Source organism: Fringilla coelebs (genome assembly GCF_963513975.1).
Source record: "Fringilla coelebs genome assembly, chromosome: 6".
In the NCBI taxonomy this organism is placed as follows: domain Eukaryota; kingdom Metazoa; phylum Chordata; class Aves; order Passeriformes; family Fringillidae; genus Fringilla; species Fringilla coelebs.
The window spans coordinates 36226846-36254136 of NC_140034.1; the positions used below are offsets into that span (position 1 = coordinate 36226846).

Sequence of the window (27291 nt, forward strand, 5' to 3'; positions counted from 1 at the left end):
AATTTTTATGTATGTGTACCTTCTCAGTAATATTTGTGAAGAAAAGGTTTTTTTTTTTAAAGGTTCTTTCTTTTGCTGTCAGAACTCCTAACAAAAGCTGAGATGTAAGCAGTGCACAAGAAGAGAAAAGCTTTTAATTATTAGGATATTTCCTTTAAAGACAGGAAAATGACAAATTTCAGTTTCATAATGTAAAGCACGATACAGGCATTTTTGCATTTTAATGTATTTCAGATTCTTTTGTGTCATTCAGTGTTGTTACATAGTTGAGAAAATGTATATGAGGAGTCCTGCTACTGTGGATGTGTCCTAATCAAGTAATAATGTGGAGGGGATATTCATATTCATGTGCAGGTTGTTTCTTGAAATTAGTGAAATCTGAGTCAGGTCTCTTATTTGGAGTTGCAGTGTCTTCTAAACTGAATTGATCTGCTTAGACCAGATGACATGTCCATATAATTTTACTTTGTTTAGCTAAATTTGTTTAAAACTTCGTTTCAGGTAAGCCATCATATCCTTTAGTGTATCTAGGCCCTGAAATGCACATGGTCAAAGCTGCTGTATTTAGAACAGTGAAACATATTGGCAGAACAGTGTTTACTGTACACTTGTGTCAGTGTCCAAGAAATGGGAGCTGTGAAAGTTGCAGCAGGTAACTGGAGCATGGCCCAAGTCCTGTTTGCATCCCTGTATATTTACTGAAGTGCTTTCGCATTGTTACAGCATCTGGTAGTGCTGTGGTTTTTTCTTTCCTGTCTACTTATACTTAGTGGTAATGTTTGTGGCTTTTGTTAGTGCAGGGGTGGACTGATTGTAAGGGTGCTATCTGTTATCTTTGCTCGAGTCCACATGGAGTGCGCAACATATGGTTGCTCTAGTCCTATTACAGTATTGCAGTTGTGAGAGGTATGTGGCTTCAGGAGAAAGCAGTGGATATTCCTGATAGCATGTAACTGTTTTAGTGTCCCTTAGATGTCACAGCAGCAGAGAAGTTAGGGATAAACAGGTTGGATTTGATGTATAAGGGAAGGTGTTTGAGGGATGCTGAGTGAGTGCTAAATATGGATAGAATCACCAGAATATTTCTGCACATTCCTTCACTGCAGAATTAGACTGTGTACAGTGGATCTTAAAATTGATGATAATTGGAAAATTAGGTACGTGTGAATACACAGGGAATTGAAAAAAATAGCAATGGTGTTGTTTTCCACCTCTCTGCACCCTCATCCTTCCATTAATGAATTATTTTGTAAATATTCACTGTAGTTATGTGTTTTGAAATGCATCCTGGTGCTTGCCAAGACACTTCATGGATGTTGTGTTCCTTCAAATGTAGGAGACCACAGTATGGATGTAAAGGATCAAAAAAAGAATAAAAGTATTTCCTTTGTTTCTCTAGAAACAAGCAAAAAAAAAAATCTGTCAAATAAATAGTCAGAACTTAAAAATCAATTTCAGAGTCTCACAGAATATAAGTAACTCTTCCAAGATGATTTTGCTATTTTTATAGGGAGAATAACTTTTCCCCCAAAATAAGTATTTTGCACATTGTTTTGGTTTACTGTGTGGTACTAAATTTTTTCTTCCTCTAGTGTTAATTGTATGTTGCTATCTACCAAATGCAGGTTTCACCAAGAAATTTGGAATATGAAAAGATGATTAGATTGCATGCCTCAAAGACTTCAAAATTAGTTCCAGAATTCCTGACCATTTTTCCTGTTGAACCTACTTAGTAGTAGTATCCTGCTAATTTTGCAGCATATTTAGGCTGGAGTCTCCTCTTGGTAGGGAGGTGCAGTCGAGATACCTCCAGCATGGTGGAGAAGCTACAGGCCATGATTTGACTCCAGTTATCTCCTTGGGCAGCAGATTGCTTTCAGGCGCTTACTCCCATGACTGCAGCTGTGCTCTTGTGGTTTTGGAGGCGCCTGTGATTCAAAAGTGACCTTCAGCTCCAAGAAGTTGAGCAGCTTAAGTCTGTGTGTTGTTTACTCTGAAGAAGAGGTTAGTTTTAGCTGTCCAGCAGCTGAAACAGTAACAGATGGTGTTGCTTGTCCTTCTCTGGTGGTCACCCATTTGGTTCAGCTCAATTGGTAGCCATTGGTGACTGCTGGAATCGGGGTATGTTGTGCTCTAAACAAAGCTTTAGTAGTCTGTGCTGGTTTTGAGTCTCGTTCAAGTGGGCTAACACCTGCATCATTGAAGCATCTTTTGACATGAATTGGCACCCTGCTTTGGCTCAGGGGCCAAAGTTAAATGACTGAAGAGATCAAAAAGTTCTTTTATGTCTTCCGGTCAAAGCTGATGTTTTGTTAGGACAATGTTAGACAGTCTTGAATGTTACCCGTGTTGTGCCAAGGGAAAAGAGCTTTTGAAACTTAAAACTTTCTTCTTTTAGTGTAATTACTGATATCTAAAGCAGATTGGATACTAAAGTTTGGTAGTATGGTTTGGTTTTTTTAGCTGTGTTATTTAAAGGAGCTGCCAGATGCATCAGAAAACAGATATTTTGTATTTGAGTTTTAAACAGTAATTTTTACAGCTTAGATTCTTTACTAAAACATTGGTTGTGCTTTCTTGGAGAATGTGACGCACCATAATTCCTGTTACAAATGGGACAAAAAAATAAATTAAGTTTCCATTTTAACTCCCTGATTTGTGCCCTTCCAGAGATAGAATTTATACTCCTAAAAAAGAAAAAAAAAGCTTGATTTTAGGCAGGGAAGAAAAAATGTTAATTTCTAGTGTTTATTTTTGAAGCCTCCTCTTTGTGGAATATATATGTTTGAGGCTGAAATAGATTGCCTTGTCTTCATGTTGTTTTTACTAAAAATAATGCCTAGGTGTTCTCTACTCTAGTTGGATCTTATTTTCAGTGCATTAGAAAACAGGTAATTTTAAACCAAAGTAATAACAAGGAAAAATGGAGCCAAAATTTTGAAAGCAGAACCCTTATATGAAAATGTTAGTTCAAGAATCCTTGAACTTTCCTTTTCAAAGAAATTTTAAGTATTCTGCCTACTTATCAAAGAACTTGTGTATATTTATCCTTTTAAAATGTCATATGTTTCCTCAATTAGTTAGACAATATCAGAATAAAAGTTTTCTGAGATGCTGTTCTGCTAATCTCTGTTTAACTTGTTCAAGTGTTTTGTGCCTTAAAGTAAAGCTGCCTTTTGCACTTGGTATTTATGTCAAATGGCACCTGCTTGAAATCAGTAAGCCCCCAGCATTTTAAATATTTACTTTTAAAAGCCTGCTTTTTTAGCTGATTTGACAGGCAGCTGGTATTGTCATCTTGTGCCTGACAGATTTTTGCTATGCATAACAAAGTATTTGACTATTCCTTTTAACTGGGATGCTGGACCAGGTACATGTTTTAGTTCATGCTCCTGCTAGTTTGTTCCTTCATAGTTTGTTGTTTAATGTTCATAAATATTAATGTTCCTTTTCACTGATTAGATTAATGTATAGATCTAAATATAGTCTTGAAATTTAGGCAAGCCCTTTTGCACTAAAAGATCAGCTTGTCAATCAGTGCAGTTAAAGTACAGCTGCTTTTTATAATATTGCCTCATGCAAGCTGTTATTTGGAAAAGGCTTCAGAGTTCTAAGAGAACTGTGTTTAGAAGGAAGATCAAAAATTGTCATGGAAGCAACAGCTACTGAATTAGTGTACATAATAAACCTCTGCAAAGATAAGGAAATTCTGTCACAGTGGCGAGAAATCTCATTTGATGCTTGCTCTGCAGGTGAAAAGTGAATTGAGAATGTTGTTAGATTTCCCCCCCTTTTTTTCTTATACACTTATTTCTCTCTTGTTCCTGTTATTATTTGTAGTATTAATAAATGAAATGTGTTTGTGAAAGCCAAAATTGGATATGGATATATTTGCTATATCAATGACAGATATTTTGTGTATTTTATAGTAGTATTTGTAGGCAGATAAAATTTCTCAACCTCTGACCTTTTGGCATGAGGCTTATTTAAAGGGTTTGGAAAGAGCCACAAACTGTCCTTTTACATGTAGGACAAATATGCATATTTGGTTGAAATTGACATTTGGGAAAATCTCTATGTGGTTACATGGGAAGAAATATTAGTTTGAGCCCATAGAGGAGACTATGTTTCCCATGCAAGACAAGAAATTGTTTCCAATGGTTTGCTTTCAAGTGGTATTGTGAAGCAGTGCTTCTGTCACAGTATTCTTCTGAGGAATCAATAAAGATGACAAATTACTGCTTTTGTTGTAATGCACAAATCAAATGTGGTGGACAAAATGGTTTGTGTATCTGCTCTTTTGACAAAACACTTGAGAAACACAGCTTTGCAACTCTGCCTGCCTCCCTTTTTCTTCCTCTTTCATGCAGTTTGAGAATTATCTAATCTTAAAAAAAGTGACTATGACAGGAATGTATGATTGCAAAAAGGAAAAGAGATGGGTCTGGAACAGAGGTTAGAGGTATAAAGTATAAAAGCAGAGCTAGGAGACAATGTGTATCTTTGATGTACACTGTTCACTAGTGTCAGGTTCTTGAGTATCACCTTAGCCTGCTGTTTCAATATCTGTGAATGCCCACCAACATGGTGTGGTTGTTACTTTCCCTCTGCAGAAAAGGTTCTGGTGTGCTGCTGCAATGAGAGCTCCCTTAGGTCATTGTGGTCACTGTTTGTGGGGGTTTTATTTCAAGGCCATATGTATGTCCACATGGGCCATTTGGTGACGTGGCTGTTTCTTTGGCAAACTTTAGTTGAAAGTGAGAAAATGACCAAGAAGCCCATTGAAAGAACTCTACTAAGGTCACTAATACAAATATTTAAAAGCTGAGCAATTTCAGAATTCAGATTTTAGATGAAGCTCTAATGTGCTCTAAATGTGAAGGTGGTTCTTTTTCCTAAAATCACTAGTTTTAAGTTTAGAGTCCAAAACTATTTTCCAGTGGGATAGTGTCAGTTGGAGTAGAGTGTATTCAGCCAGCTTCCTCTGGGCTTTCCTCTGTTAGTTTAGAGCATACGGGCCTCTCTGAGTAGGGTCTGAGTGCCTGGGGGGCTGTGGAGAGCTGACTGATAGTATTATTTTGGTTACATGGTAATGTTTCTTCCTTAATTGTTCTGTTTTGTGGCTTCTGTCTCTTTCAGTACTGTATTTCAGATTTACTCTTGAGTGGAATCAAATCTGGAAAATAACTTCTCTCTAGAGCTTACTAGTAGCGGAAATTACAAGATTAATAGAGATTGATGAAGAAACAATACTTTTCCTTACTAAGCATTTGAATTACACAGTGATTGAGGCGCCTCTGCAGGTCATTGTTCCAGCAGGGTCACCTAGAACAGCTTTCCCGGGACCATGCCACCTGGCTTTTGAATATGTCAAAGGATGGCATTTCCACAGCCTCTTGGGGCTGCCTATGCCAGGGCTGGGCAGAACGGTGCAGTGTGAGCCCCATCTCAGCTTGTGACTGTTTTGTGCATCAATTTGGCTTTCCTGACTTCCAGCTTGTCCTGTCAATAAAAACAAAAAGCCTATTAATTCATATGTTTTTTAATATCTCTAGCAATTGAGCACTTGACATGTATGAGCTCAGGTAAGGGAGTGAGTGAGCAGAGGGAAAGTGGGATTTCTGAAACTGTTGAGTTTCAATATGTGGGCACAAAGGGACAAAGCTAGGTTTGAAGAGTCAAATTTAATCTAGGAGGGGGCGTTTTCTTTGGCAGATTTTGTAATGTTAGAAGTTTTGAAATTACATATGTAATTTTATACATTTGAACATAATATAGTAAAAAGATTTTGATGAAAGGAATCAATTATTTCTCATAGGAGGCACAGAGGGTATGTGTTAGGTCTGAAGTTTAGCCTGGTGCCGCTTTTAGAAATAAGAGAAATATGTTCTTGTTTCTTTTGTGAGTATAATGGGTGTTTCATGGGTGAGCTTATATTTTAGTGTTTTTACCAGAAGGCAGACAGCCTGCTTGAGAAAGTTCTCTTGCTTCCCTTGTTCCCTCTTCTTTCCTACTTCCTGTCCTCTCTTCTTGGAACAACATTTAAATAGAATTAAAAGCTTTGCACAAGAATGCTTGAAATGCTTGTGAGTTTGACTGTGTGAGAACCCATTTTACACTTCTGGCAGATATTCAGGAGAGCTTAGCCCTGTGTTTCTTGAAGCTATGATGGTGCTCTGGGCCAACAAAGCAGAAGGTAATCTTGCACCATCTCCTGGGAACCTGGGTCATTGAGATAGAAGGGGACAGATTTGGATTCTCTTGTGCTCTGTAAACAGAGTGTGCCACAGGGCCACATCCCACCCTCCTGCATTTAAAAAATACAGTGACCACATTGGGAGGGGAATTTGATGAAGGCATGATGCAGTATAGGTAAGATAAAACAAAAACTAGTTACAGGAGGAAACGTGTTTAAGTAGAAACACTAAATTATGAAGTTTAATTATGATAGGAATAATTCACTTCCGCTCATTTAAGTCAGACGCATAAAAAAAGAAACACATGATCAAATAATTAAGTTTTCAGCTACCTCTTACAATTGAAAAATCTTTCTCAGAGCCGTCAGCTGTGATATTTTTGTTTTTTCAGTGTTAATATGAAAGTATCTGATAAATTTGGATTTAATTTCTAGTTCTTTGTTGCAATTTAGTGTCTTTATGCCCTGGGTAGGCATCACTTTTATTTAATGAAAGTATTGCTAGGTAGTTGAACATTTTGAATGAGGTAATTAAAATAAAAATGCACCTATTTAATTAGTTTTATTTTCTTTTTGTTCCTCAGCTCTGAATATATGACAATAAATACATACCTATATATTTGAGTGCCTGTATGTATACAGATTGCATATATATTACGTATGTGTGTTTGCTACAGCTTTTATGACCAATACAGTAATTTCAATGGTGCTTACTGCTCGAGTGAAATTCTGGAACAAAACCAGATTTATTTGTTAGCTTTGGAATTAAAATAACTGTTTGCTTTCAATTCATGGATGGGTCTTCATTTTCAGATAATAAGGGATAGGTTTGAATGCTTTGTGGTTCAAGGAATGAACAGGAAGACTGATCAAGCTGCTGCACTTACAAACTTAGAATATTCTAATATGATTGTGGGCAAATCTGCTATTCTGCTTGACCACATTATCCATGGCTTATCTTTTCCATAAGCTTCTGCCGTGCATTTTCACCATGATAAATGAGGTAATGGGCTACCTAAGGGTAATGCTGAAGAAGATTAATGGCCAAATAAATAAATAAAGGATTGAAGATTTTTTTGTTTTTCACATAAAAAGTTAAATAGTCTGCTTCTTTGAGTCTTCTTTCAGTCTGAACCCTTTTGTGGTTGCTTTGCTTGTTCCCTACTTGCTGGCCTGGAGAAAATACCCTTTTAGAGCTTTATGAAGTTACATGTGTATTATTATTCTTGCACTCATCTTCAATCTTCTGTGCAGTGTTGGGCCCCACAATATAAGAAGGATGGAAACTTCTTGGAGGGCAGCAAGGATGGCCAAGGGCCTAGAAGGGGAGGCTGTATGAAGAGTGGCTGGGGTCACTTGGTCTGTTCAGCCTGGAAGAGACTGAGGGGAGACCTCATTGCAATCTGCAACTTCCTTGTGAGGGGAGGAGGAGGGGCAGACACTGATCTCTTCTTTGTGGTGACCTGTGACAAGACCTGAGGGAACAGCATGGGATTGCATCAGGAGAGATTTGGATTGCATATTAGGAAAAAGTTTTTCCCCCAAAGGGTGGCTGGGCACTGGAGCAGGCTTCCTGGAGAAGTGGTTGTGGCTCCAGTCTTGCCAGAGTTCAAGAAGCATTTGGACAGTGCTCTTAGGCACATGGTGTGGTTCTTGGGACTGTCCTGTTTTGGACTTAAAGATCTTTGTGAGTCTATTCCAACTTAGGATATTCTGTGATATCTGGATTTTAACCAAGGTTGTGTTTGAAAGGATGTTGTCTTTTAGAGCCTTTACTGATTTGCAGTAGAGAAAACCAAAAGTTATTTCTAAATCATGGGAATAATATGAAAAAAAGAAAATTTGAATTGAAAGACAGAAATAGGACAATTGGAGAGAACTGTTTGGAGAAGTAAAGATGTTGGAAGTGAAGTTATGGACTAAGAACCTCAAGTCAAAACACAAGTACTTTCATTAATTGTCATACAAAAAAGAAATTGCATTTTAGCCTGGTTTCCCAATGACACTAAGCTTGTATCATCATTTGGGCTCTTTCTTCCTCAGCAGCTATTGATCTCTGATGATCAGTTCAACAAGGCTTTCAGAAGACCATTAAATTGGTACATGTTTTGTGACTATCAGCAGGCAAAGGAATGAATCCCAAACTTTTCCATTTGTCAGCAGCTGAACAGACATCAAACTTTGTGTATTGGTTGGCCTGTGGGAAAGACTGTTAGATGAAAATTATTTTGTGTGTGGGTTTCTCTACAGTAACATTGCACTTACCTTAGAGTGTTTTAGTGGAAGACTTCAAAGGAGCACAGGTGGTGGAAAATAGCAGAGAAATCATTGGAAATCCAAGGTTTATTGGATTTTATTTCTCAAAGAACTGACTTTGGATGTAGGAAAGAATTCTGAATTCACAATAGAAGTGTGTAATCCTATTTTCTGTATATTTACTTATTTGTTTGTTTATCCATGGGTGTTCTTTTTATTGCAGTGGTGTGATGAAAGATTCGACTTCCAAGCTACATTCTTACAGTGCTTGGCAAAACATGTGCCAAATATTTACTCAGCTGAAATGGACCCCTTGGTGGAGAAACAAGAAGAAATGGTCCAGGCAGCAATATTGTACCCCCTGGAATGTTATTTGTTTGGGGAAGACCCAGATATATTCCTGGAGAAACTACAGCAGAGTGGAACCTCCCAGCTCTGTGGAAAGGTGTTCAAAGGAGGGGAGACAACATACTCTTGCAGGTGAGGATGTGTTGTCATCAGTGTTCCCATCTGAGGTAATGCAGCAAAGTGCTTTAATAAAATCAGTTGTGCTGCTAACTAGTCATTGCTTGTGTCATGGGACTTCTTTGCTTAACTGATGCTGGCATTTGTTTCCCATTTCAAACCACTTTGGAGTGAGGAAAATTGCATAGGGAAAGAAGGCTCTGGCAGAGAAATGGGGAAGGAAATGCAAAGGTTACTAAAAGTACTGAAAGCTGTTGGTTAAAAGTCTTGGATGATAACGTATGAATGTGGAGTCTGTACCTGAATTGAGGGATACAGTACTCACCTTTCAAAGTCTGAAACAGAATCCAGTGTTTCTGAGCATCATCAGTCCTTTGCTTTGGCAATAGCTGTGTGGCCAATGGTAATTTTTTCACTTTTTTTTCTCATCTTGCAGTATATTAAAGGTGGCAGCTCATTGATTTGATAGAATTAATTTTATTAATTTCTGTTAATACAAATGCATATAGAGTATCATGAATAAAAGCCTAAGAAACTTAACTAGAAATACTGAGAGAATATTATTAAGGATGAAAAGCACTATCAGCAAAAAAATCCATCCTTTAGAATTTAGGAAGCGTCAAAATACAAGCTCTCAATAAATTTTGAGTTTCACTGTAAAGTTTTAATCAGTCACATACTCTTCAGCCTTTTCTAGGAATCAGCTAGTGTTGTGTATGGAAGGAGAATGGTCTTGGAAGAAGTCCTGCTGTGTGTACTGAAAGTGTATAGTGAGTAGGTTAGCTGTACAAAGGAAAAAACAGGACAAGGCAGTTTAGTGCTGCTAGAATAAGAGTAATTCTCTTCCTACCTCTCCAGAGTTCATGTATGGTAGTAGGCAAAAAGACAAAGCTAAATATCTGAGTTGGTCTCTTATATTTTTGAGTTGCAGTCTTGCAAAAATGTGGTAGTATTTATACAAGGTACTATATTGTACTACTCAACTGAAACTAGGTATCTGTTTGATTTAGGCTTCTAAAATGCTAAAAATAAAAGATACTCTGCAGTTTCAAAATCTGATGTCTTGAATTTCAGATCTAGCAGGCACTTGTGTCTTCTTTTTACTTTGATTCAGTAGATTTATGGTAATAAATGAATGTTACTGAAGTATTAAATTATTGTAATGATGATTATCATTTGAAGGTTTGGAAGGAAGCTATTTCTGTAATCAGGATTACCATGAGCAACATACTCTTTTGTGCATTAAAGTTGTTTTAGGAAGTTTTCCACTTACTGTTTTTGTTGCAGAGACTGTGCAGTTGATCCAACTTGTGTGCTCTGTATTGACTGCTTCCAGAATAGCATTCACAAGAACCACCGGTACAAGGTTGGAAAATCTTCTTTTAAGATTTTACTTGTAGCTTTAGAGAAGTTCGTTTGAGGCTTTAATAAACTGCATGTAAACCATTAGTAATTTTATTATTTAGAAAATAAATTCTGGGATTTATTAATTACTTAATCTCTCTCTTGTGTTTCTAGCTATGTAAAACTTCTTCTAAGAACAGCAATTTGCTAATTGAAGAAACAAAAGAGAAAGGAGTGTTTATTAATGTATATAGTGTTAATCTCTTTGGCAATTTCATGGAAGTGTAGGTCAGAGCAAAGAGCTGTGACTGAAAATGGCAGTTGCATCCTAAGTCCCAGTCAGTTCTGTTGGGATATAAGCAAGGTGAAAACCCAGGGAAAGCAGACTGTAATGATTACAGAGCACTTTGGAACCACAGCTGGGCTGAGAAGCTGTTGTCATTTCCGTGTTTTTCAGTAAATTCTTGTGGCAGAACATCAGCTATGAAAATAGGTAGTTAGATGGGAGCAGATTTGTAGCATTTTCATCTAAAGAATACACAATGTGCTCTTTATAGATGCATAGAATAATTTATGTTGGAAGGGAGCTAAGGGGGTTACACAGTCCGGCCTCCTGCTCAAAGCACATCTAATTAGATCAGGTTATTTTAAAATGTTTCAGGTAAATAACAGATTTTTGAATGTCTTTTTATTGGGTCAGAGTTTTTTAGAATTATTACAAGATTGGGGATTTGGAGGAAGCTAAGGATAATTGTTTTTGCCTGAGTTTTGTCTGAACTTTTTGCCAAAGTGGAGGCTCAGAATTTGTACACTTCTGAAAGTGCAATGCTAAGTTAAAGTTATAAAAATGTGTTTAGAGGCTGATTGTGTAATCGTTTCTTTGGTTAGAAGTAGAAGTACTACTAAATGTCTGTTTAATATGCACATTGTTTTTTTTATATTATTTTCTAGCTTGGTGAAGTAATTTTAAAGAAGACATAAAAAAGCTGTGCTATTATTTTGTGAATAAACCCAGAAATATTTTGCCATTTATGAAACAGTCATCAGTCATAGGCTTTTTCACTTACTTTAAAGTTAAATTTATTTAGGACTTACATACCTTTCTGTAGCAGCAGCTCTATTTCCTTCTTTATTTTCTGCTCAAAATGTTTATCTTTTACCTCCCTTCTCCTCTGGTAAGTTTCCTTTAATCTAAAAAAATGTGGTGAGTCCATTGGTTATGCAGTGACTCTTCTGTGTTTAGGTAGATGTTTATATTTGTGTTTGATTTAAATAGTTCACATTGCTCTTCTCCTCTTCTTTTTATGGCATATTTCATGACTGAAATACATGGTTTTTCCAGATGCATAGTTCCACTGGAGGTGGATTTTGTGACTGTGGGGATACAGAGGCGTGGAAGGCTGGACCGCTGTGTACTAAACATGAGCCTGGAGCATCAAGTTCTCCAAAAGAAGTAAGAATATTATTTAAAGTGAAATTAAACATTTTGTAAATGTTGCCTTCTTATTTTAAAATAAGCGCTTATTCCTGTATTTGAATGTATACGTATTGTATAACTCGTGTAACAGGTTTAGTCAAATTGAATCAGGATTTCCTTGGTTAAGGTGTTTGGGATCAAACATGTGTATTAGTCATCCTTTGGTTTTTTTGCTTTTTGTTTGGAGGCACTTTCATCTACCTGTCTTGTGTGCTTGAGTCTTTCATTTGGAATTGAAATTGCAGTCTCTTGTTCTTTTCTTTGCTAAGTATATTAGTTCTGATTTACAAATAATTGGTTTCCCAGCAGTTAGCAAATGTTTAGAAGTTTGATTTTAATGTTTTCTGCGTTACTGCCTTGCTGAACAATTGCATTTGTCAGTTAGTTCCAGTGTGTGATCTGTCACTATGAATAAAAAAACTGTTCTGTGCCCTGAAACTAACCTTTTATGCTAGGTTGTCTCATGGTTGTTGTACCTCGTAAAGGAGCATATTAACAAAAAATATGCCATCCTACAAGGAATTCTTAAAGAGAATGTAGGAAAATCAGCTGCTTCAGGTAAAATTTGGGGTTTTTTCAGAGTCCTTCATTCTGAGATAATCAGGATGAAAAACCTCAGCATTTGTCATTGCAAGCAGACCCCAAATCCCTGATGGTTTTGTAGCAAGCATGCTGTTATTTATGTTCTGGTCAAAAAGTACAAGAATGGAAAAGCACTGGCCTTACAGAAAAATGAGACAAAGTTTTCCTTCAATTTTTTGTCCTTCTTATTGAAAAAAGTTAATGGATTTCGGAGATAAAAATGGTTAAAGCTGCAATAAGGAGTATTTTGTTTACCAGTTGGAGCTTGTTGCTTGGTCTGCGCTGCAAACTTTTAATATCTGTGGGAATGCAGAGAGCTGTTAAGCAGCTCTTTTGAATGCAGAAAGCTGTTAAACAGCTTTTTTGAATGCAAGTTTAAAAAAAAAGGGAAGCTAACACATTTGATGAGGCCTTTCATAGTCTAGGCCTAGATAAAACATGGATGTGTGAAGAAAGGTGTATGAAACTGTTGGAATACTGCTGAGAGCCCTTGGGATGAAATAACTTTGAAAAGAAGAAATTAGGTGAGGTTAATTTGCTTGAAAATAGTGAAAAAGATAATTTCCTGATTATAGTACAAGTATGTATATATAACTTACAGTATATGTGTACATATTATAGCATAATTTCCTATAATATTTTAATAAGGTACTCTACCAACCCCCTTTTAATTTTTTTAGGTTCTTTTCCATGTTAATATTATCTCATGTTTTACAGAATTCTGAATGTCAGTTGAATGAAGAAATTATGGAGCATTCTAGAAGAGTGTTTCCCTCGGTGATAAAATACATTGTAGATATGCTTATCTGGGAGGAAGAGAAGGAACTGCCTGTGGAGCTCACCACTAGGTAGGGAGTGTTTCCAACTTTCTTTTCAATTCATTAGCAACTTGGGTTATAATGTTGCCTGAAATAGTCTCGTACTCATGCAGACATTAGTGCTGAAATCCCTGTAAACAGCACTGTGGCATATTTGACCTAGAGTTGTGAAGAGAAAAGCTTTTGATACTGCATGGGAAAAGTAGTGTGTGACTGGCCTCCATCAGTCACTGAAGGGAAGTGCTCCTGAGGCAGCCTGATCTACAGTGAAATGGCAGGTCTTAGTGCATAGGGGAGGAAACGTCAGGAGTGGAGAGACCCACCAGGTGCCGTTGGCTGTCTTGGGAGACACTGATGGGGTGCTAAGGGGCAGAGGAGCAGAACTGAGCTGGGCAGGGGAGCAGAACAGATTTTCAAGCAAGTTTTTCACAGTGCTTGAGAGAAGGATGTGGACAAACCTATTAGCAAGGTCTGTTGCATTAGGACAAGGGCTAATGGTTTAAAACTCAAGGAGGTTAGATTTAGAATAAATACAAGAAGAAATTTTTTACAATGAGGGTGGTGAAACACTGGAACTGGTTGTCCAGAGGGTTGGTGGATGCGCTATCCCTGAAGACATTCAAGGTCGTGTTGGATGGGGCTCTGAGCAACCTGATCTAGTTGAACATGTCCCTGTTCATTGCAGGGGGGCTGGACTAGATGAACTTTAAAGGTCCCCTCCAACTCAAACCATTCCATGATTCTGTGAAAATGGAAAAAGGCTGTGTATCGCATTAATAATAAATGGGTTCATAAAACAGCAGAGAAAGGAAATTATATGAGAATATCAAATAACTTCAAAACTTCTCTTTTGTGCTTGGTACATAATTTCTATGGCTTTTTCTGGCATAGATGGTGGGGTCTGTCATTAGCATGAAGAATATGCTTGTTTACTTGAATAACTTTCTTTTTATTGTATTTGGCATACTTCTCAAGCTATCAGTTAAACTGTATTTGCAATTTGACTTTTATTTGTATGACGTTACCTTTTTCCTAGCAGAGAGAAGGTAGACAGCTACTACTGTGTCCTTTTCAATGATGAACACCATTCTTATGATCATGTCATCTACAGCCTGCAAAGGGCACTTGGCTGTGAACTTGGTGAAGCCCAGTTGCATACAACTGCCATAGATAAAGAGGTTAGTGCATTTGGGATATCAGAGTCACCTTCTAATCATTAAGAGTTACTACTACAGTCATTTGTTTATAGAATCTTTGTTTCTTTGCTGGAGCTTGAGGAAAGAAAGGCACATGGCTGAGCAACTCTTAGTCAGCACTTGTTCCTCAGGTATGGTTTAGGAAGCACACATCTCTGGTTATACTCTGCTATTTCATGTACTTTGTGCCAGGAGGAAAGCTGATATGGTTTGTATTGAAGGTATTCTGCAGAAATCTCTATGATCTGTTTTAATGTGTTACATGAATTTTCCTTATTTAATAATAAGATACCCAGACTTTACTTGGTCGTTGTGTTGTTAATTTGGATAATTAAATTTTTAATTTTTTTCCTACAGACAATTATGTTAATTATTATTTGCTTCATGGTGTTTAATAGCATTGTGAGCGATGTTAGGCCCTGTTTTTTCTATTATGTATTAAAAACATAGCAAGGATCAGACTTGTGATGCTTTGGGTTTGCTTTGTATTGGTCTCATACTCAGTATTTTCTTAAACAGGGTCGTAGAGCTGTTAAGGCAGGACATTATGCCTCTTGTCAGGAAGCAAAAGAAGAAATTAAGGTAACTTCCTAAAGCAATTTTCACAAAAACACACCCCATACCACCTAATTAGTATTAATATGGAGCACTTATTTGTCTGCCATACCGTCTTTAGCTTAGTACTTCCATGTTTTTATAATTTGCCTGTGAACTTTTTGGAATTGAATTTACAGCACCACATTTGAGATAGATATCTTCAGAAATAAATGATCAAACTGTTTTCTTTGTTTTGCTTGGGAGTGATGGTGGGGAGTGAAAATAAATAATGAAATAATGGTTTTTTATTTTATATGTACTAATATTTACCTGACTCCTAGAGGCATTCTGAAAATGTTTCTCAACGACCTCTTCACGTGGAGGTTCTGCATGCTGATGTTATGGCACACCAGAAGTTTGCCTTGCGCCTTGGCTCTTGGCTGAACAAACTCATGAGCTATTCAAGTAAGCATTACTGGGTTTTGTTACAATAATGCCATGCCAGTATTCAAATGAATTAGGCAGTGCTGTATATGATATTCCCTTAATTAAAGTACTTTGTTCTTTCTAATTAGAAAATCAATAGTGCAGTAGCGTGGGTAATGATATCCGTCAGCAAGTTACTTTTCTGCTGTACTTTTCTGTTCCTTCTTGTTGAAATAAATGTGTTTGTTTCCCTGATGGAGCAATATCTCAAAGTTCTGTTATTCCCACTTTCAGCATCACACACAGTGTGTGAGTCCTTTACTTAAAAGCTTCCCTCTTCAATGCTGGTGGAAAGCCACAGAGTATCTCTGTCAGTGGAAACATACATCCTCTGCTTACATCAATTTCTGCTTCAGATTTGATAGCTGTAATTCATTAGAATGAATAAAAGAAGCATATTAAAATCTTAATTAAAAATATTTTCCAGTACTGGAAGGTCTATTTGAAGCTTTCATACATTGTGCTGGTGTTTGATGCTTATGGTTTTAAAGATTTCTGAATCAATGTACTTTTGATTTGTTACTATTTTTTTCATACCTGTATCTTGCCACACTAAAGCCATTATAAAATTTCTTCACAAAGTACACATATGCATATTTAAGCTCTCCTTACTTCTTATCCTCCTTCTTGATAGATAAATCTGGTGGTCTGCTTTAGCCCCTTTGTAAGCTTTAATAAAGTGAATTACTTAGTTTTTCTGAATGCTTGCTTGAAATACACAGATCAGAACTGTACTTTTTTTGTAATTCTTTACAGCATTTTACAAGTTGTAGTGTTCTGTTCTTTTCAAGTTTGTATTTTTGCCAATGGTATTTTCATGCTATTCTGAATTCTTCAGACAGTTCTTTCAGTTGGTACAAATTTTTTGAGTGTGGATTATTTCAAAGTTTCTAGTGAAAGTTGGATGTTTATCCAGGTAAGTTAACAGATACTTTTTGTGTTTTAGGAGAGTCTTTAAGTACAAAGATTCAAGTCAAACATTCCTGTCCTTCTAGATTATATACACAGAGGCTCTAAGAGCCTGATGTTCCATGCTCAGCTGAAACCTTTGTATAGTCTGGCGGTTCCTGTTCTTTTCATGCTTTTGTTTCAAGTGGTAGAACATGGATCAAGAAACATTTAATAATGTTTATTTCCAGTTTGTCAGGAATTTGATTCATGACTCTTCACTTTACCTTTTCAAATTTGTAACATAAGGCCTCATTTTGGAATGTTAAAAACCCGAGGTTGACTGCGATATGTTGATCCCTAAAACTGCTTCAAGTACTGTGTTTGCTGATAGGTGCAAGAAAATGCAAAAGAATTTTTGAAATCCTACAAAAGACTGACTTTCAAGGCCTGGGGCAGTGACCAGCAGAAACTTCCCTAGTCCTGAGCATTTCTGTGCTGGCATAGTAAAGGCTTCTTGTGGATCTGCTTTGCAAAGCTCTCTAAAGTATTTTCATTTTAAAATACTCTTCTGCATCACAGGATTTATTAAATTAGGTAGGCAAGAATTACAGGAAGAAAGTAGTGAGGCAAAGGGTATGTTCATTGACTTACTTAAGTGCCTTCTTTTTTACTTCTTTTAAGTAATAGAATTATGTAATTCTAATTTTCTTGTGTCATATAATTTAATTATAAGCATTCTTGTACAAATGAGTAGTTTTATCTCTACAGGTGACTTTCGCCAGATCTTTTGTCAAATATGTCTCAAGGAAGAAGCTGGATCTGAAAAGCCCTGCTTTATAAGCAAGTTGATGCTATGGGATGCAAGGCTTCATAAAGGTTTGTGTATCCATGTTGCTATAAACTAAAGATTTGTCAAATAAATTTTTCACATGTGTAACATATAGATAAATGTGGGTGCTATGCATTTAGAATTACAGTTCTTAATGTTTTTTTTATTACAGTTTTTATACAGCCTTCATTTTTAGAGCTGAGCTAATTTATATTTGGGATATATATTTGCCACCTCAATTTGTCCTGCTTTATGTATCTTGAAAAATCTTTTTGCAAAATGCAATCTGACACTGAGTGACTTGATTACTTATGTTTTAAATACATACCAAACGTCCAAACTCCCCAAAAAATTAATAACTTCGTGTTATGCTTCATAACCATTTCAAGACTTTTAATGATTTTTTAATTATAGTTTAATAATTGGTTCCCGTTTTTCCACAAAAAGCTGCATCTTAGTACAACAAAGTGACGTGCATTGTATTGGCTCTTCGCAGGGGCGAGGAAGGTTCTTCATGAACTTATCTTCAGTAGTTTTTTCATGGAAATGGAGTACAAAAAACTTTTTGCTGTGGAATTTGTGAAGGTAAATGGTTTAATTTTTATGCTATGGATTTGTACTAGCTTTATGAAATTTCCCCCCAGACTGAAAATTGTTTCAGTATAGATAATGAATTTTAAACAAGTAGAACCTCAGTAACTGTCTCAGCCTTTATTGGAGTGCAGTTAATTAATTCCCATGTCACTGGTTTGTTCTTTAGACTCATGTAGGGATATGCTTGTTTGAATGACATATTCTTATTATTCTGTTTATATTTTGAAATGCCAGATGAACTGCAACTGAAATTGGCCTTTCTTTTTGGAAATTCAGTATAATAATTAAGAAATATACGAAATATAAAACAAAGTGTGTTTTCTTTTAGGGTGAGACGTTTTAATTCTGATAAAGATGATTGATACTTTTTGATTTTCTCTGGACTGAAACAAAGCAAACAAAGACTTGCATTACCTTGCACATGTGTTACAGACAGTTGAACAACTATCTGTGCAGCTCACTGCAAGAAATAATTCTGATTCCAATCTGACAAATCAGTTAAATTTGTGCTTATCTTCAGTATTAAGGCAGTGGGGGCCATATTAACTTGCTTTGGTGCATTGAGGATATTGTGCTGTTTTTGTTGGAGCTGGTTCTATTAGGTGGGAGAGACACACTGAGATGTAATTCTTGTGAATATAAAAGTAAATGTTTTTGCTAACATTTGTTTAATGTCCCCAATACTCTCTTTTTCCAGTATTACAAGGCATTGCAAAAGGAATACATCAGTGATGATCATGACAGAGTTCTCTCTGTGACAGCACTCTCAGTTCAGATGTTCACTGTACCTACTCTGGTATGTACAACTTGGCTCTGCTGGAGGTGTAAAATAAGTCTGAGAATTGCTAGGAGTGCCGCCTTTGCAGATTGTTGTATTTGGCAGGGAGTTTTTATGCATTGCTGAGTTGAATATGAATGATTTCGAGATGTATGAAAGCCACTATGAAAGCAGGAGCTTGAGTTGATGTGAAAATTCATTACAGAACATAGAGGGAATGCAAATAAGTATAAGTTCCTGACACATTGTACTCTGCATTAATTTTGTGTATTTATTTACTGCTCACATTTACTTGTCTATGTGACTTTCAAAACAGGGCGAGGGGGTAAAAAATGGTTAAATGCCTTCTTGTGGGGGTGAAATATGTGGAGGAAGTATTTCTATAAGTTTTAAAGTTTACATGTTTCTTGGCTGTAGTAGTAATGTAAAAATTCTTTTCTACATTATCTTTCTAGGGAAAAACCAGCATAACCATTATATAGACGGTGGTCAGAATTGAACAAACATATGTAGTTGTTAACAAACTTTGTAGTTGATAGCAGTTGTGTTCCTATGCAATAAGTACTGTGGGAGTTTTTTTATCTTGGGCTCTTTGCAAATGTTTAAAAGAATTTTTAATCAGGAAGATTGGATTCAAAGGAAAAATATTTTGATGATAACATTAACAAAAACAGGAAGAAAAAAACTTCACTTTGTTCTTGCAGGCCCGACATCTTATTGAAGAGCAAAGTGTAATCTCCACCATTACAGAAACACTCCTAGAAGTGCTTCCAGAGTACCTAGACAAAAATGACAAGTTCAACTTCCAAGGCTACAGTCAGGACAAACTGAACCGGGTATATTCAGTAATATATGACCTCAGGTAAGTGTAAGGCTGAGAAGCTAGAGCAGCTCAAAAATATTGGTAGCATGATGAGGTGTTTCAGTTCAGAGTCTGATGATAAAACTGCTTCAAAATCAAACCCAAACCCCTCAAAAAACATTCATGATACCTTAATGTTTTCTTTTTCAATGGAAACTTAAAATTTTGAAATACCAGAATTACATTCTATGAAAACATTTTTTTGATTGTCAATTATCTAATTGCATATAATATTTACATTAATAAATAAAATGTATCTACTATAAGACAGTATGGGAGATTTGTCTCCCATTTGCTGTTGTTCTGGGAAAGCTGTGTAATCCTTATCTGCATAGGGTTTTCTGCTTTTACTGGTACCAAATTGCTCTAATAAACTGAGTAATGTTTTGAGTAATGGGAGTTATTACATAATATAACTGAGTAATGGGAATTATTATATACAGAAGTTAAACTATTTGGGTCTCACACTAAACTTTTGAGAACCCTGTAGTTAAACATATAAACATTTTCTAATACTTGTGACTTCTACTACTAGAGTAAAGGTAAAGGGAAGAGTCTACCCTTGCATTTCCCTCCTTTGAGTTCACTTTGGGGTGGTTTTGGCTTTGTTGTTTGGTTTTTTTTGTTTGTTTTTTTGGTGCTTTTTTGGTTTGGTTTCTTTTTTTCCGGGGTGGGGGGGGGGTGGGGGGGTGGTGGTGGTGGTGGTGGTGTTTCCGTCCTTGTTACTCTGTTTTTTACACCCTAAACACCTTGGAGTTTTAAAAAAATCTGTTAATTTCCAAAGATGGAGTCACACCAAGGTATTAGTAGTTCTAGTATTTGGGGGAATTTTCTGAGTACGTTAAGATGGGGAGGGTGATGAAGTTTGATTATGTAATTGAGGGTATTAAAACAATTGAAAACAATTGTATTTCAAGAACTCTTGAAATACAAACATAAGAGAAGTCTGAGCAAAGTGTGATCATGGTTTTTTTTGGGGGGACAGGTATATCTTAGTCAGCAAACCTACAGTATGGACAGACCGTCTGAGGGAACGTTTTTTAGAAGGATTTGTTTCTTTCCTGAGGATTCTAACTTGCATGCAGGTACAATACATTTATATAGTTTCTTTCTAATATTCTGTTATAAAGAGATTATAGCTCCTCTTTTTTCCCATAATATTATAATGGATGTAAACAGGCAATTACAGTGTTAAATTCTTCAGTCCCTGTTTTGGGTGGGTGAAGAAGACATGTTTATACAAGTAATACTCATCAAATTTAGTTACATGCGTTTTACTTTTGACTGTGGAATTTTCTGTTATGTTAAGCCTGTGATCACTGATTTAGACAGAGTATTTTGTGGGATTTCCATTTCAGGGAATGGAGGAGATAAAAAGACAGATTGGGCAGCACATTGAGGTGGACCCTGACTGGGAAGCAGCTATTGCCATTCAAATGCAGCTCAAGAACATTCTTTTGATGTTCCAGGAGTGGTGTGCCTGTGATGTAAGTATGTGAATTTTCTGGGATTCTTGCATGCATGCCTTTTGTGAATCTTCCTGACAGCTTTTGAAATAGCTTTTACAAAATATATAGACAAAAAAAAATATATATGCACACACACACACACACACATATATATATAGTTCTCCACAAAAAAAATTGGTCTGAAAGAATTAATCTGGGCGTGACAAAGAGAGAAAGGAAAGCATGCAGGATTTTTTTATTCTGCATGTATTTTAAATTCTAGGAAGAGCTGCTGCTCAGGTCCTACAGAGAATGCCATAAAGCTGTGATGTGCTGCAGCACAAATGGCCGCTCTCGGGAGAAGACAGTATTTCACTTATGTGGCCATACCCTGGAGAGCAGACCTTACAGAGTTTCTGCAGATCCTGTCAGCATACATTTGCCACTGTCTAGGACTCTTGCTGGTAAGTGATGTATTTTGATTGCTGTTTAAACCATGCTTGTCATCCATCTCTATTTCTTTACTCCAGAAAACATTTGGATTAAGTGCTTCACAGATAAGTTGCTTTCCGACTTTGTGACATTCTCATGATCAGGAAGACGTGTTCCCCATATGTCCCACTAAGAGAGTTTTTCTCAAAACAACATTACTATGGAGATTGGAGCATGTCTTTTAAAATGGAAGAGGGAGAAGTCAGTCAAGAAGGAAAAAAATTCCTTGTTAATGAGATCCTTAGTTTTCTCTGAAGTGTTTCTGGTTCTATCACCTTAATTTAAATGAATGTCCATTATTATTTATCTTGAATTTAGTTTCCAGCCATATATGTCTTAGGATAGTTAAAATGCTCCTCCTGAAAGATGTATTTTACACAATTCCAGGACAGGCTTCCAGTCAGAATACAATCACTGCTTTCTATAGAATACAAATGAAATCATGTGCTATTATTAAGCTGTAGATTCTTTATCACATCATTTGATACCAAGATGCCATCTGTTAAGCCTTGTAGTCTTGAAATTCATTTACTACTGATACATAATTCAAATGTGAAATAAAAATTTTATTTATTATATAGCATCTCAATTTGGATGTGTTCATTCATTTAGTATAAATTTATTCATAAAATAATGGTTTGTAAGCCTAGTAAGAACTGTTGTGATAATGTAATAGATCTTCTCTTAAAAAAAGGAAAGTATGAAGTCTTTCCTAAACAAACATGGACTTTTTTTCTGTAATTTCCTGATTTTTAGATGATTTAGCTAACATTTAGAAGGGGTTGGAGAACCTTCACTGATTTTCATTTATTTTCTGATTTTTCTTCCTTGGTTTTGTAGGCCTTCATGTACGATTAAGCAAGACTGGAGCCATCTCAAGATTGCACGAGTTTGTTTCTCCTGTAAGATACTTCTTTTTTTTCCCCAAATGCTTTTGTGATTTATACTCTGGAAAGAAAAAAGCCTCAAGCTATATCCTCTAACCTTCATGGCACACATGCAAGCTGTCAATATATCTTTTTCATTAGGACTTACTTACACTTTTAAAATAAATCACTGGCAGATTTATTCTGAGGTGTTTTTTTTGTTTGTTTGTTTTTCCAATTTTAAATTCTAGGAAGAATTTCAAGTGGAGCTGCTAGTAGAGTATCCTTTGCGGTGTCTTGTCCTGGTTGCACAGGTTGCTGCAGAGATGTGGAGGAGGAATGGGCTGTCCCTGATAAGCCAGGTACTCTGCAGTGTTCAGTGCTGAGCTGATCCTATTAGTGTTTGCAAAGGTTGCTCAGTAATGCTGCCAGGGGTTCATCCAGTGCAGAAAGGTCATGGGAGTAAATAGAAAGTTTCTAGGTGGAAATTTAGGTTACATGGTTTTATTTCTATCTTCAGCAGTGGCTTACCTCCCTGTCTTAGATGAGTATTTTCATCTCTGTTATGACTCTTTTTTCCTGCTCTGTGAAATGGTATAATGCTGCTGATACCTACTTGTAAGCTACTTTTAGATCTCATAATCACTGCGAAAGTACTTGTTAGTACTCTTGCTTATAACATAAAAAGTTAGAACTTCCTCATTGTGTATGGAATTATTATATACAGAAGTTTATTTTAGTCTCACACTAAACTTTTGAGAACCCTATAGCTAAACATATAAACATTTTCTCATGCTTGTGAGTTCTATTACAAGAGTAAAGGTAAAGGGAAGAGTCTACCCTTGCATTTGCCTCCTTTGGGTTCACTTTGGAGTGGTTTTGGTTTTGTTGTTTGGGTTTTTTTGGTTTTTTTCTGTTTGTTTTTTTGGTGCTTTTTTGTTTTGGTTTGGTTTCTTTTTTTGGGGGAGGGTTGGTTTCCTTTGATGGCAGAAATTCTCTGCTAACCTTGCACAGGACCCTTTGATGAAATCAAAGTAAATCTTAGTAAACCCCTGCAGAATTGACTTTCTGATAACTGGGGTAGGAGGAGGAGGATGTTTTGACTTAACTCCAATGGCTGCTACTGAATTATGTCCTCTTGGAAAGGGGTGTGAAGTATGCCATAGACTTTTTCTGGATAGGTGGAAAAACATTTTTCACTTCCATTAAAGTACATATTTATTTTGAAAGAAACGTGTACTTTACTTGATAAAGGTGCGGTACATTTTGAAAAGCCTTGGAGATTGACTGATGCACATTTGGTAGTGCATTGCTTTATATCTCTATTTTGTTTTCCTGTTTCTTAGGTATTCTATTATCAAGATGTTAAATGCAGAGAAGAGATGTATGACAAAGACATCATCATGCTCCAGGTATAATGTTCTGAATCACTGTGTAGTTGTCATTTTTTTAAAAATCCACTTTAATTTGCATGATTTTGAAATAGCAAGGGATGTTCATATTAATTTGGCTTTTTTGATAGATAGGTGCATCTCTTATGGATCCAAACCAGTTTCTCCTGCTGATACTGCAAAGATATGAGCTTGCTGATGCTTTCAAAAAGATCAAACCCACCAAAGATCAGGTAAGTAGCAAATTTTTGTCTTTAATTTGTCAGCTTTGAGTATATGAAACATCATTAAGGAAAACTAGCTACTGTTGATAACTGCATTTTTAAGGCCACATTAGAAGTCAGTAAACAAAGTAAAGCTTGTGGTAAGGTAAATACTTTGTATTTGGAATTTGTAGAGGCTTCCTCAAAATTAGCAAGCAAGTTTTGCCCCTTTTAGACCTGTATTTTATAGGGCATCCACCAAAATCCATGTAAATGACTTTCCTCTAGCATTTCTATGTCTCTTAAGCCGTGTTACATGCTTTTATATTGGTTGGGAGTTTCTTGCATTGTTATGCTAATTCTTGTGGCTTGAACTTTGATATAACCTTTCATTTGGGGTACTTTTTTTAGCTGTTTCTTTTCTTGCACGTGAATCTTGCACTTTAGTTGCTGTATAATGGCTCCTCTACCAGAGCAGGCATTTTTTCCAGCCTGTTAGAATGGAAATTTCTTCCTAGAGTGCAGTGTTTCAGCAATGTAATAGATATGAAGGCTGAGCTTAGTGTCATTTGATGGATGGATTTTTCTGCGCTTTTTTGTTTTTTAACCTGATTTCTCTCATTTTTGCAGGATTTGATTAAGCAATATAATGTTTTAATAGAAGAAATGCTACAGATTCTCATCTATGTTGTGGGTAAGTTTCATTTCTGTCTGTTGTTGTAGTAATGGATTATTGCTTTGACAGAGCAGGCTTGATGATTGTCCTAAATATAGAGAGGATACTGAAGAGCACCTCTTTTAAATAGATGATTCAGTAACACAAGTATTTGTGAGCAGGAAACAATAGGAGTTGGACAGTGAAAAAAGCTGTTAGATAACTTCATAACTGGCATTAAAGCAGATTATGAAGAGAGTCCATCTTGACCCATTTTCTTAGGAATCTAGGCTAAGAATCATTTTTACTCAGACACTTGGGACAGGCCTCTGAGAAATGCAAGCTTATACAGTGAAACATCCCAGCAATATCATTATCATGGTGCAAAATTTGATTTCACTTTATACCTGTCATATCTGCCATTCTTCTCCTTTTGGTTTATTCTTACAGGGGAAAGATATGTGCCTGGAATCAGTAATGTGACAAAAGAAGATGTAATAATGAGAGAAATCATCCACCTGTTATGTATTGAACCAATGGCTCACAGTGCAATTACCAAGTCCTTGCCTGAAAATGTGAGTCCTGATTTATTTACTTTTTTCCTTTTTTTACTTATTCTGTGTCTGTTTTCTTTAGCTTTCATATCTTTATATGGAAGCTTTTCTAAAACAAAGCTTAAATGTTGGTTTGAGAATTGCAAAATGGCATGACAAAGGAGCTTACACACCTTACTGATGTAAAGGTAAATGTCATAGATTCAGGTATGGGCTGATCTGAAAAGACTTGAATGGCAATTCTGCTTTTTGATTAAGAGGTGAATTTTTTTAGAATATTCAGCTGTAGTTCTCCTAGGTTCAAAAAGAAACATTGTGAAATTTTCTGGTTTGACCCTGTAAGATGAGGGAGCTGGATTCCATTCTGGCCTGTGTACCACTGATAAATTTAACCCTGTAATTTTGATGACTTAAACCTGTGTAGATCCATTTGAAGTCAAGTGTTGTACATGTCCACTTGAAAACAAATATTTCCTTGCCATTCCATTACAGCTGTTCAAGATTGAAGCAAAGGCGAGGGATGTGGACTAGATTTTAGAGTTTGTGCAAGTGTTCAGGGCCAGCAATCAGTGCAAAAAACCCTAAATTTTTGTTGCAAATGAAATAACTTTAAATGTTATCATAGTGCCCATACTCAATGTTTAAAATATCTAAACCTCTTTTTTTCCCTTCGTTAAGGTTGGGTAAACATTGACCTGTTTCTAGAGATCAGCTCTGTTATTAATGAAGTTCTACATTATTAAGTGAAAGTATTATGTATCTTTGATACTTCCTTGGAATTTGCCAGTTATGAATATCTGCTTTCTGATTAACAGCGGGCAAAAGATAATAGTTTGTGAATTAAGGAATTATCTAAATTTGTCTATTTTTGTTACACATAGCATAATACTGAAGATATTTGAATCATTATATGTTTATCCCAAACTAAATTTTTTACCAGGAGAACAATGAAACTGGCTTGGAGAATGTAATTGATAAAGTGGCTACATTCAAGTAAGTTCTTTATTTTGTTTTATAAATAGCTTGAATGTGAAATAAAATTTCTTAGATATGTTTGGGTTAAACAATATGAACAACAGTCTCTGTTCAGCTAATATTTTGCTATCTTGAAATAAATATATTTGCAAATATGCTTAGGAAAGAACAGTGTGTGCAATATCCTACACTGCTGCTGTTTCATTCCCTTTGCCACCCTCTTTCCTCAACTTCAGTTTGAGGAGTCTCGGAAGTTCAGTAATCTCAAATCCTAGCGGGGGAATCTTTGAAAGTTCATTTTTTTTCTAAGATGGAAAGTTAAGAAGTCATCACACCTTTGACAATCACTTTCTGGTAGCTGTTATGTTACTTAGTTGCTAATTTTCTGGAACTTACCCTTTTTTCTGGAAATTAATTTTATATATATATATATATATATGTGTGTGTGTGTGTATGCAAATATAGAACAATAGATTGTAGTTGAAAAAAACCAGTTCAAACATCTGCTATTTTTGTGAGAAAAATGTCTTTTTTTTAGTATACCTTACTTTAAATTTCATGTTGCTTGCTTGTTCATGTTCAGTTAGGAGCAGCTGTAGGTGTACCTCGGAATCTTACTTTAGGAATTATATTAACAGTTCAAAAAATCTCACTGGCTGGAAAGCAGCGAGTATTACTTGTTTTATACTTTTGTAAAGAAAGAATTTAATTTTATGCAGTAACATTCAGTGTCTGAAATTCTAAGCCATACAGTTAAAAAGCATTTTCAGAGGCTATGCAGTGTGCTTTAGATGGTAGCTACTAGAAGTATTTTGCTGCTGAATTGTTTACTCCTGTAAATCCTGTATTGAAACTTTAAGAGTCATAACTGTGCTCACTCTCTGCTTTTAATAAGTTACTGAGTTGCCATTACAATTCCTGCTTCTTTAGGAAGCAAGTTGTGTTTGCCTTCAAAGATGTGCTGAATGTATATTATTAATCTGTATATCATGAAATATTTCTCTGTAAGGAAACCGGGTGTCTCTGGTCATGGAGTTTATGAACTGAAAGATGAATGTTTGAAGGAATTCAATATGTTCTTTTATCACTACACTAAGACCCAGCACAGCAAGGTAAGCAGTGTAAGATTCACTCTGAAAGGTTAAAAAAATAGTACATACTTACCAATGTTTAAAGAATTTTGCTGAATTAATGCAATCTAAAGAAATTGGTTCAGTAAAGTGTATCTGCAGCTACCTTTGAAATGAAATGTTCCACAAAGTTAAAATTTTCAACACAAATTTACACGGTGTGGTTTGCATTAGTGTTTCCTTTTTGGCACCTTGTATATCTACTCTTTTACCTCTCTATGCTGAGATCAAAATGCGGTAAGAATTACCTTTGGACTGGGAACCCC

General features: G+C 36.0%; 1 protein-coding gene across 2 annotated transcripts in view; it reads left to right on the forward strand.

Annotated features, from left to right (window-relative positions):
- Positions 1 to 27291, forward strand: part of UBR1 (ubiquitin protein ligase E3 component n-recognin 1) — a 60180-nt gene that overhangs the window by 2850 nt on the left and 30039 nt on the right. The window contains exons 2-23 of one of the 2 annotated variants that reach the window (XM_084207031.1): positions 8676 to 8932; positions 10205 to 10283; positions 11604 to 11714; positions 13038 to 13168; positions 14175 to 14316; positions 14854 to 14916; positions 15213 to 15336; positions 17017 to 17124; positions 17574 to 17662; positions 18369 to 18467; positions 19154 to 19311; positions 20297 to 20396; positions 20670 to 20798; positions 21043 to 21223; positions 22092 to 22153; positions 22369 to 22479; positions 23464 to 23529; positions 23640 to 23741; positions 24342 to 24405; positions 24817 to 24941; positions 25861 to 25913; positions 26905 to 27007. In XM_084207031.1, coding sequence (XP_084063157.1) covers positions 8676 to 8932; positions 10205 to 10283; positions 11604 to 11714; positions 13038 to 13168; positions 14175 to 14316; positions 14854 to 14916; positions 15213 to 15336; positions 17017 to 17124; positions 17574 to 17662; positions 18369 to 18467; positions 19154 to 19311; positions 20297 to 20396; positions 20670 to 20798; positions 21043 to 21223; positions 22092 to 22153; positions 22369 to 22479; positions 23464 to 23529; positions 23640 to 23741; positions 24342 to 24405; positions 24817 to 24941; positions 25861 to 25913; positions 26905 to 27007 — 2457 coding nt within the window. The remainder of the gene's footprint in view (positions 1 to 8675; positions 8933 to 10204; positions 10284 to 11603; positions 11715 to 13037; positions 13169 to 14174; positions 14317 to 14853; positions 14917 to 15212; positions 15337 to 17016; positions 17125 to 17573; positions 17663 to 18368; positions 18468 to 19153; positions 19312 to 20296; positions 20397 to 20669; positions 20799 to 21042; positions 21224 to 22091; positions 22154 to 22368; positions 22480 to 23463; positions 23530 to 23639; positions 23742 to 24341; positions 24406 to 24816; positions 24942 to 25860; positions 25914 to 26904; positions 27008 to 27291) is intronic. The other variant, XM_084207030.1, reaches the window with a different exon arrangement.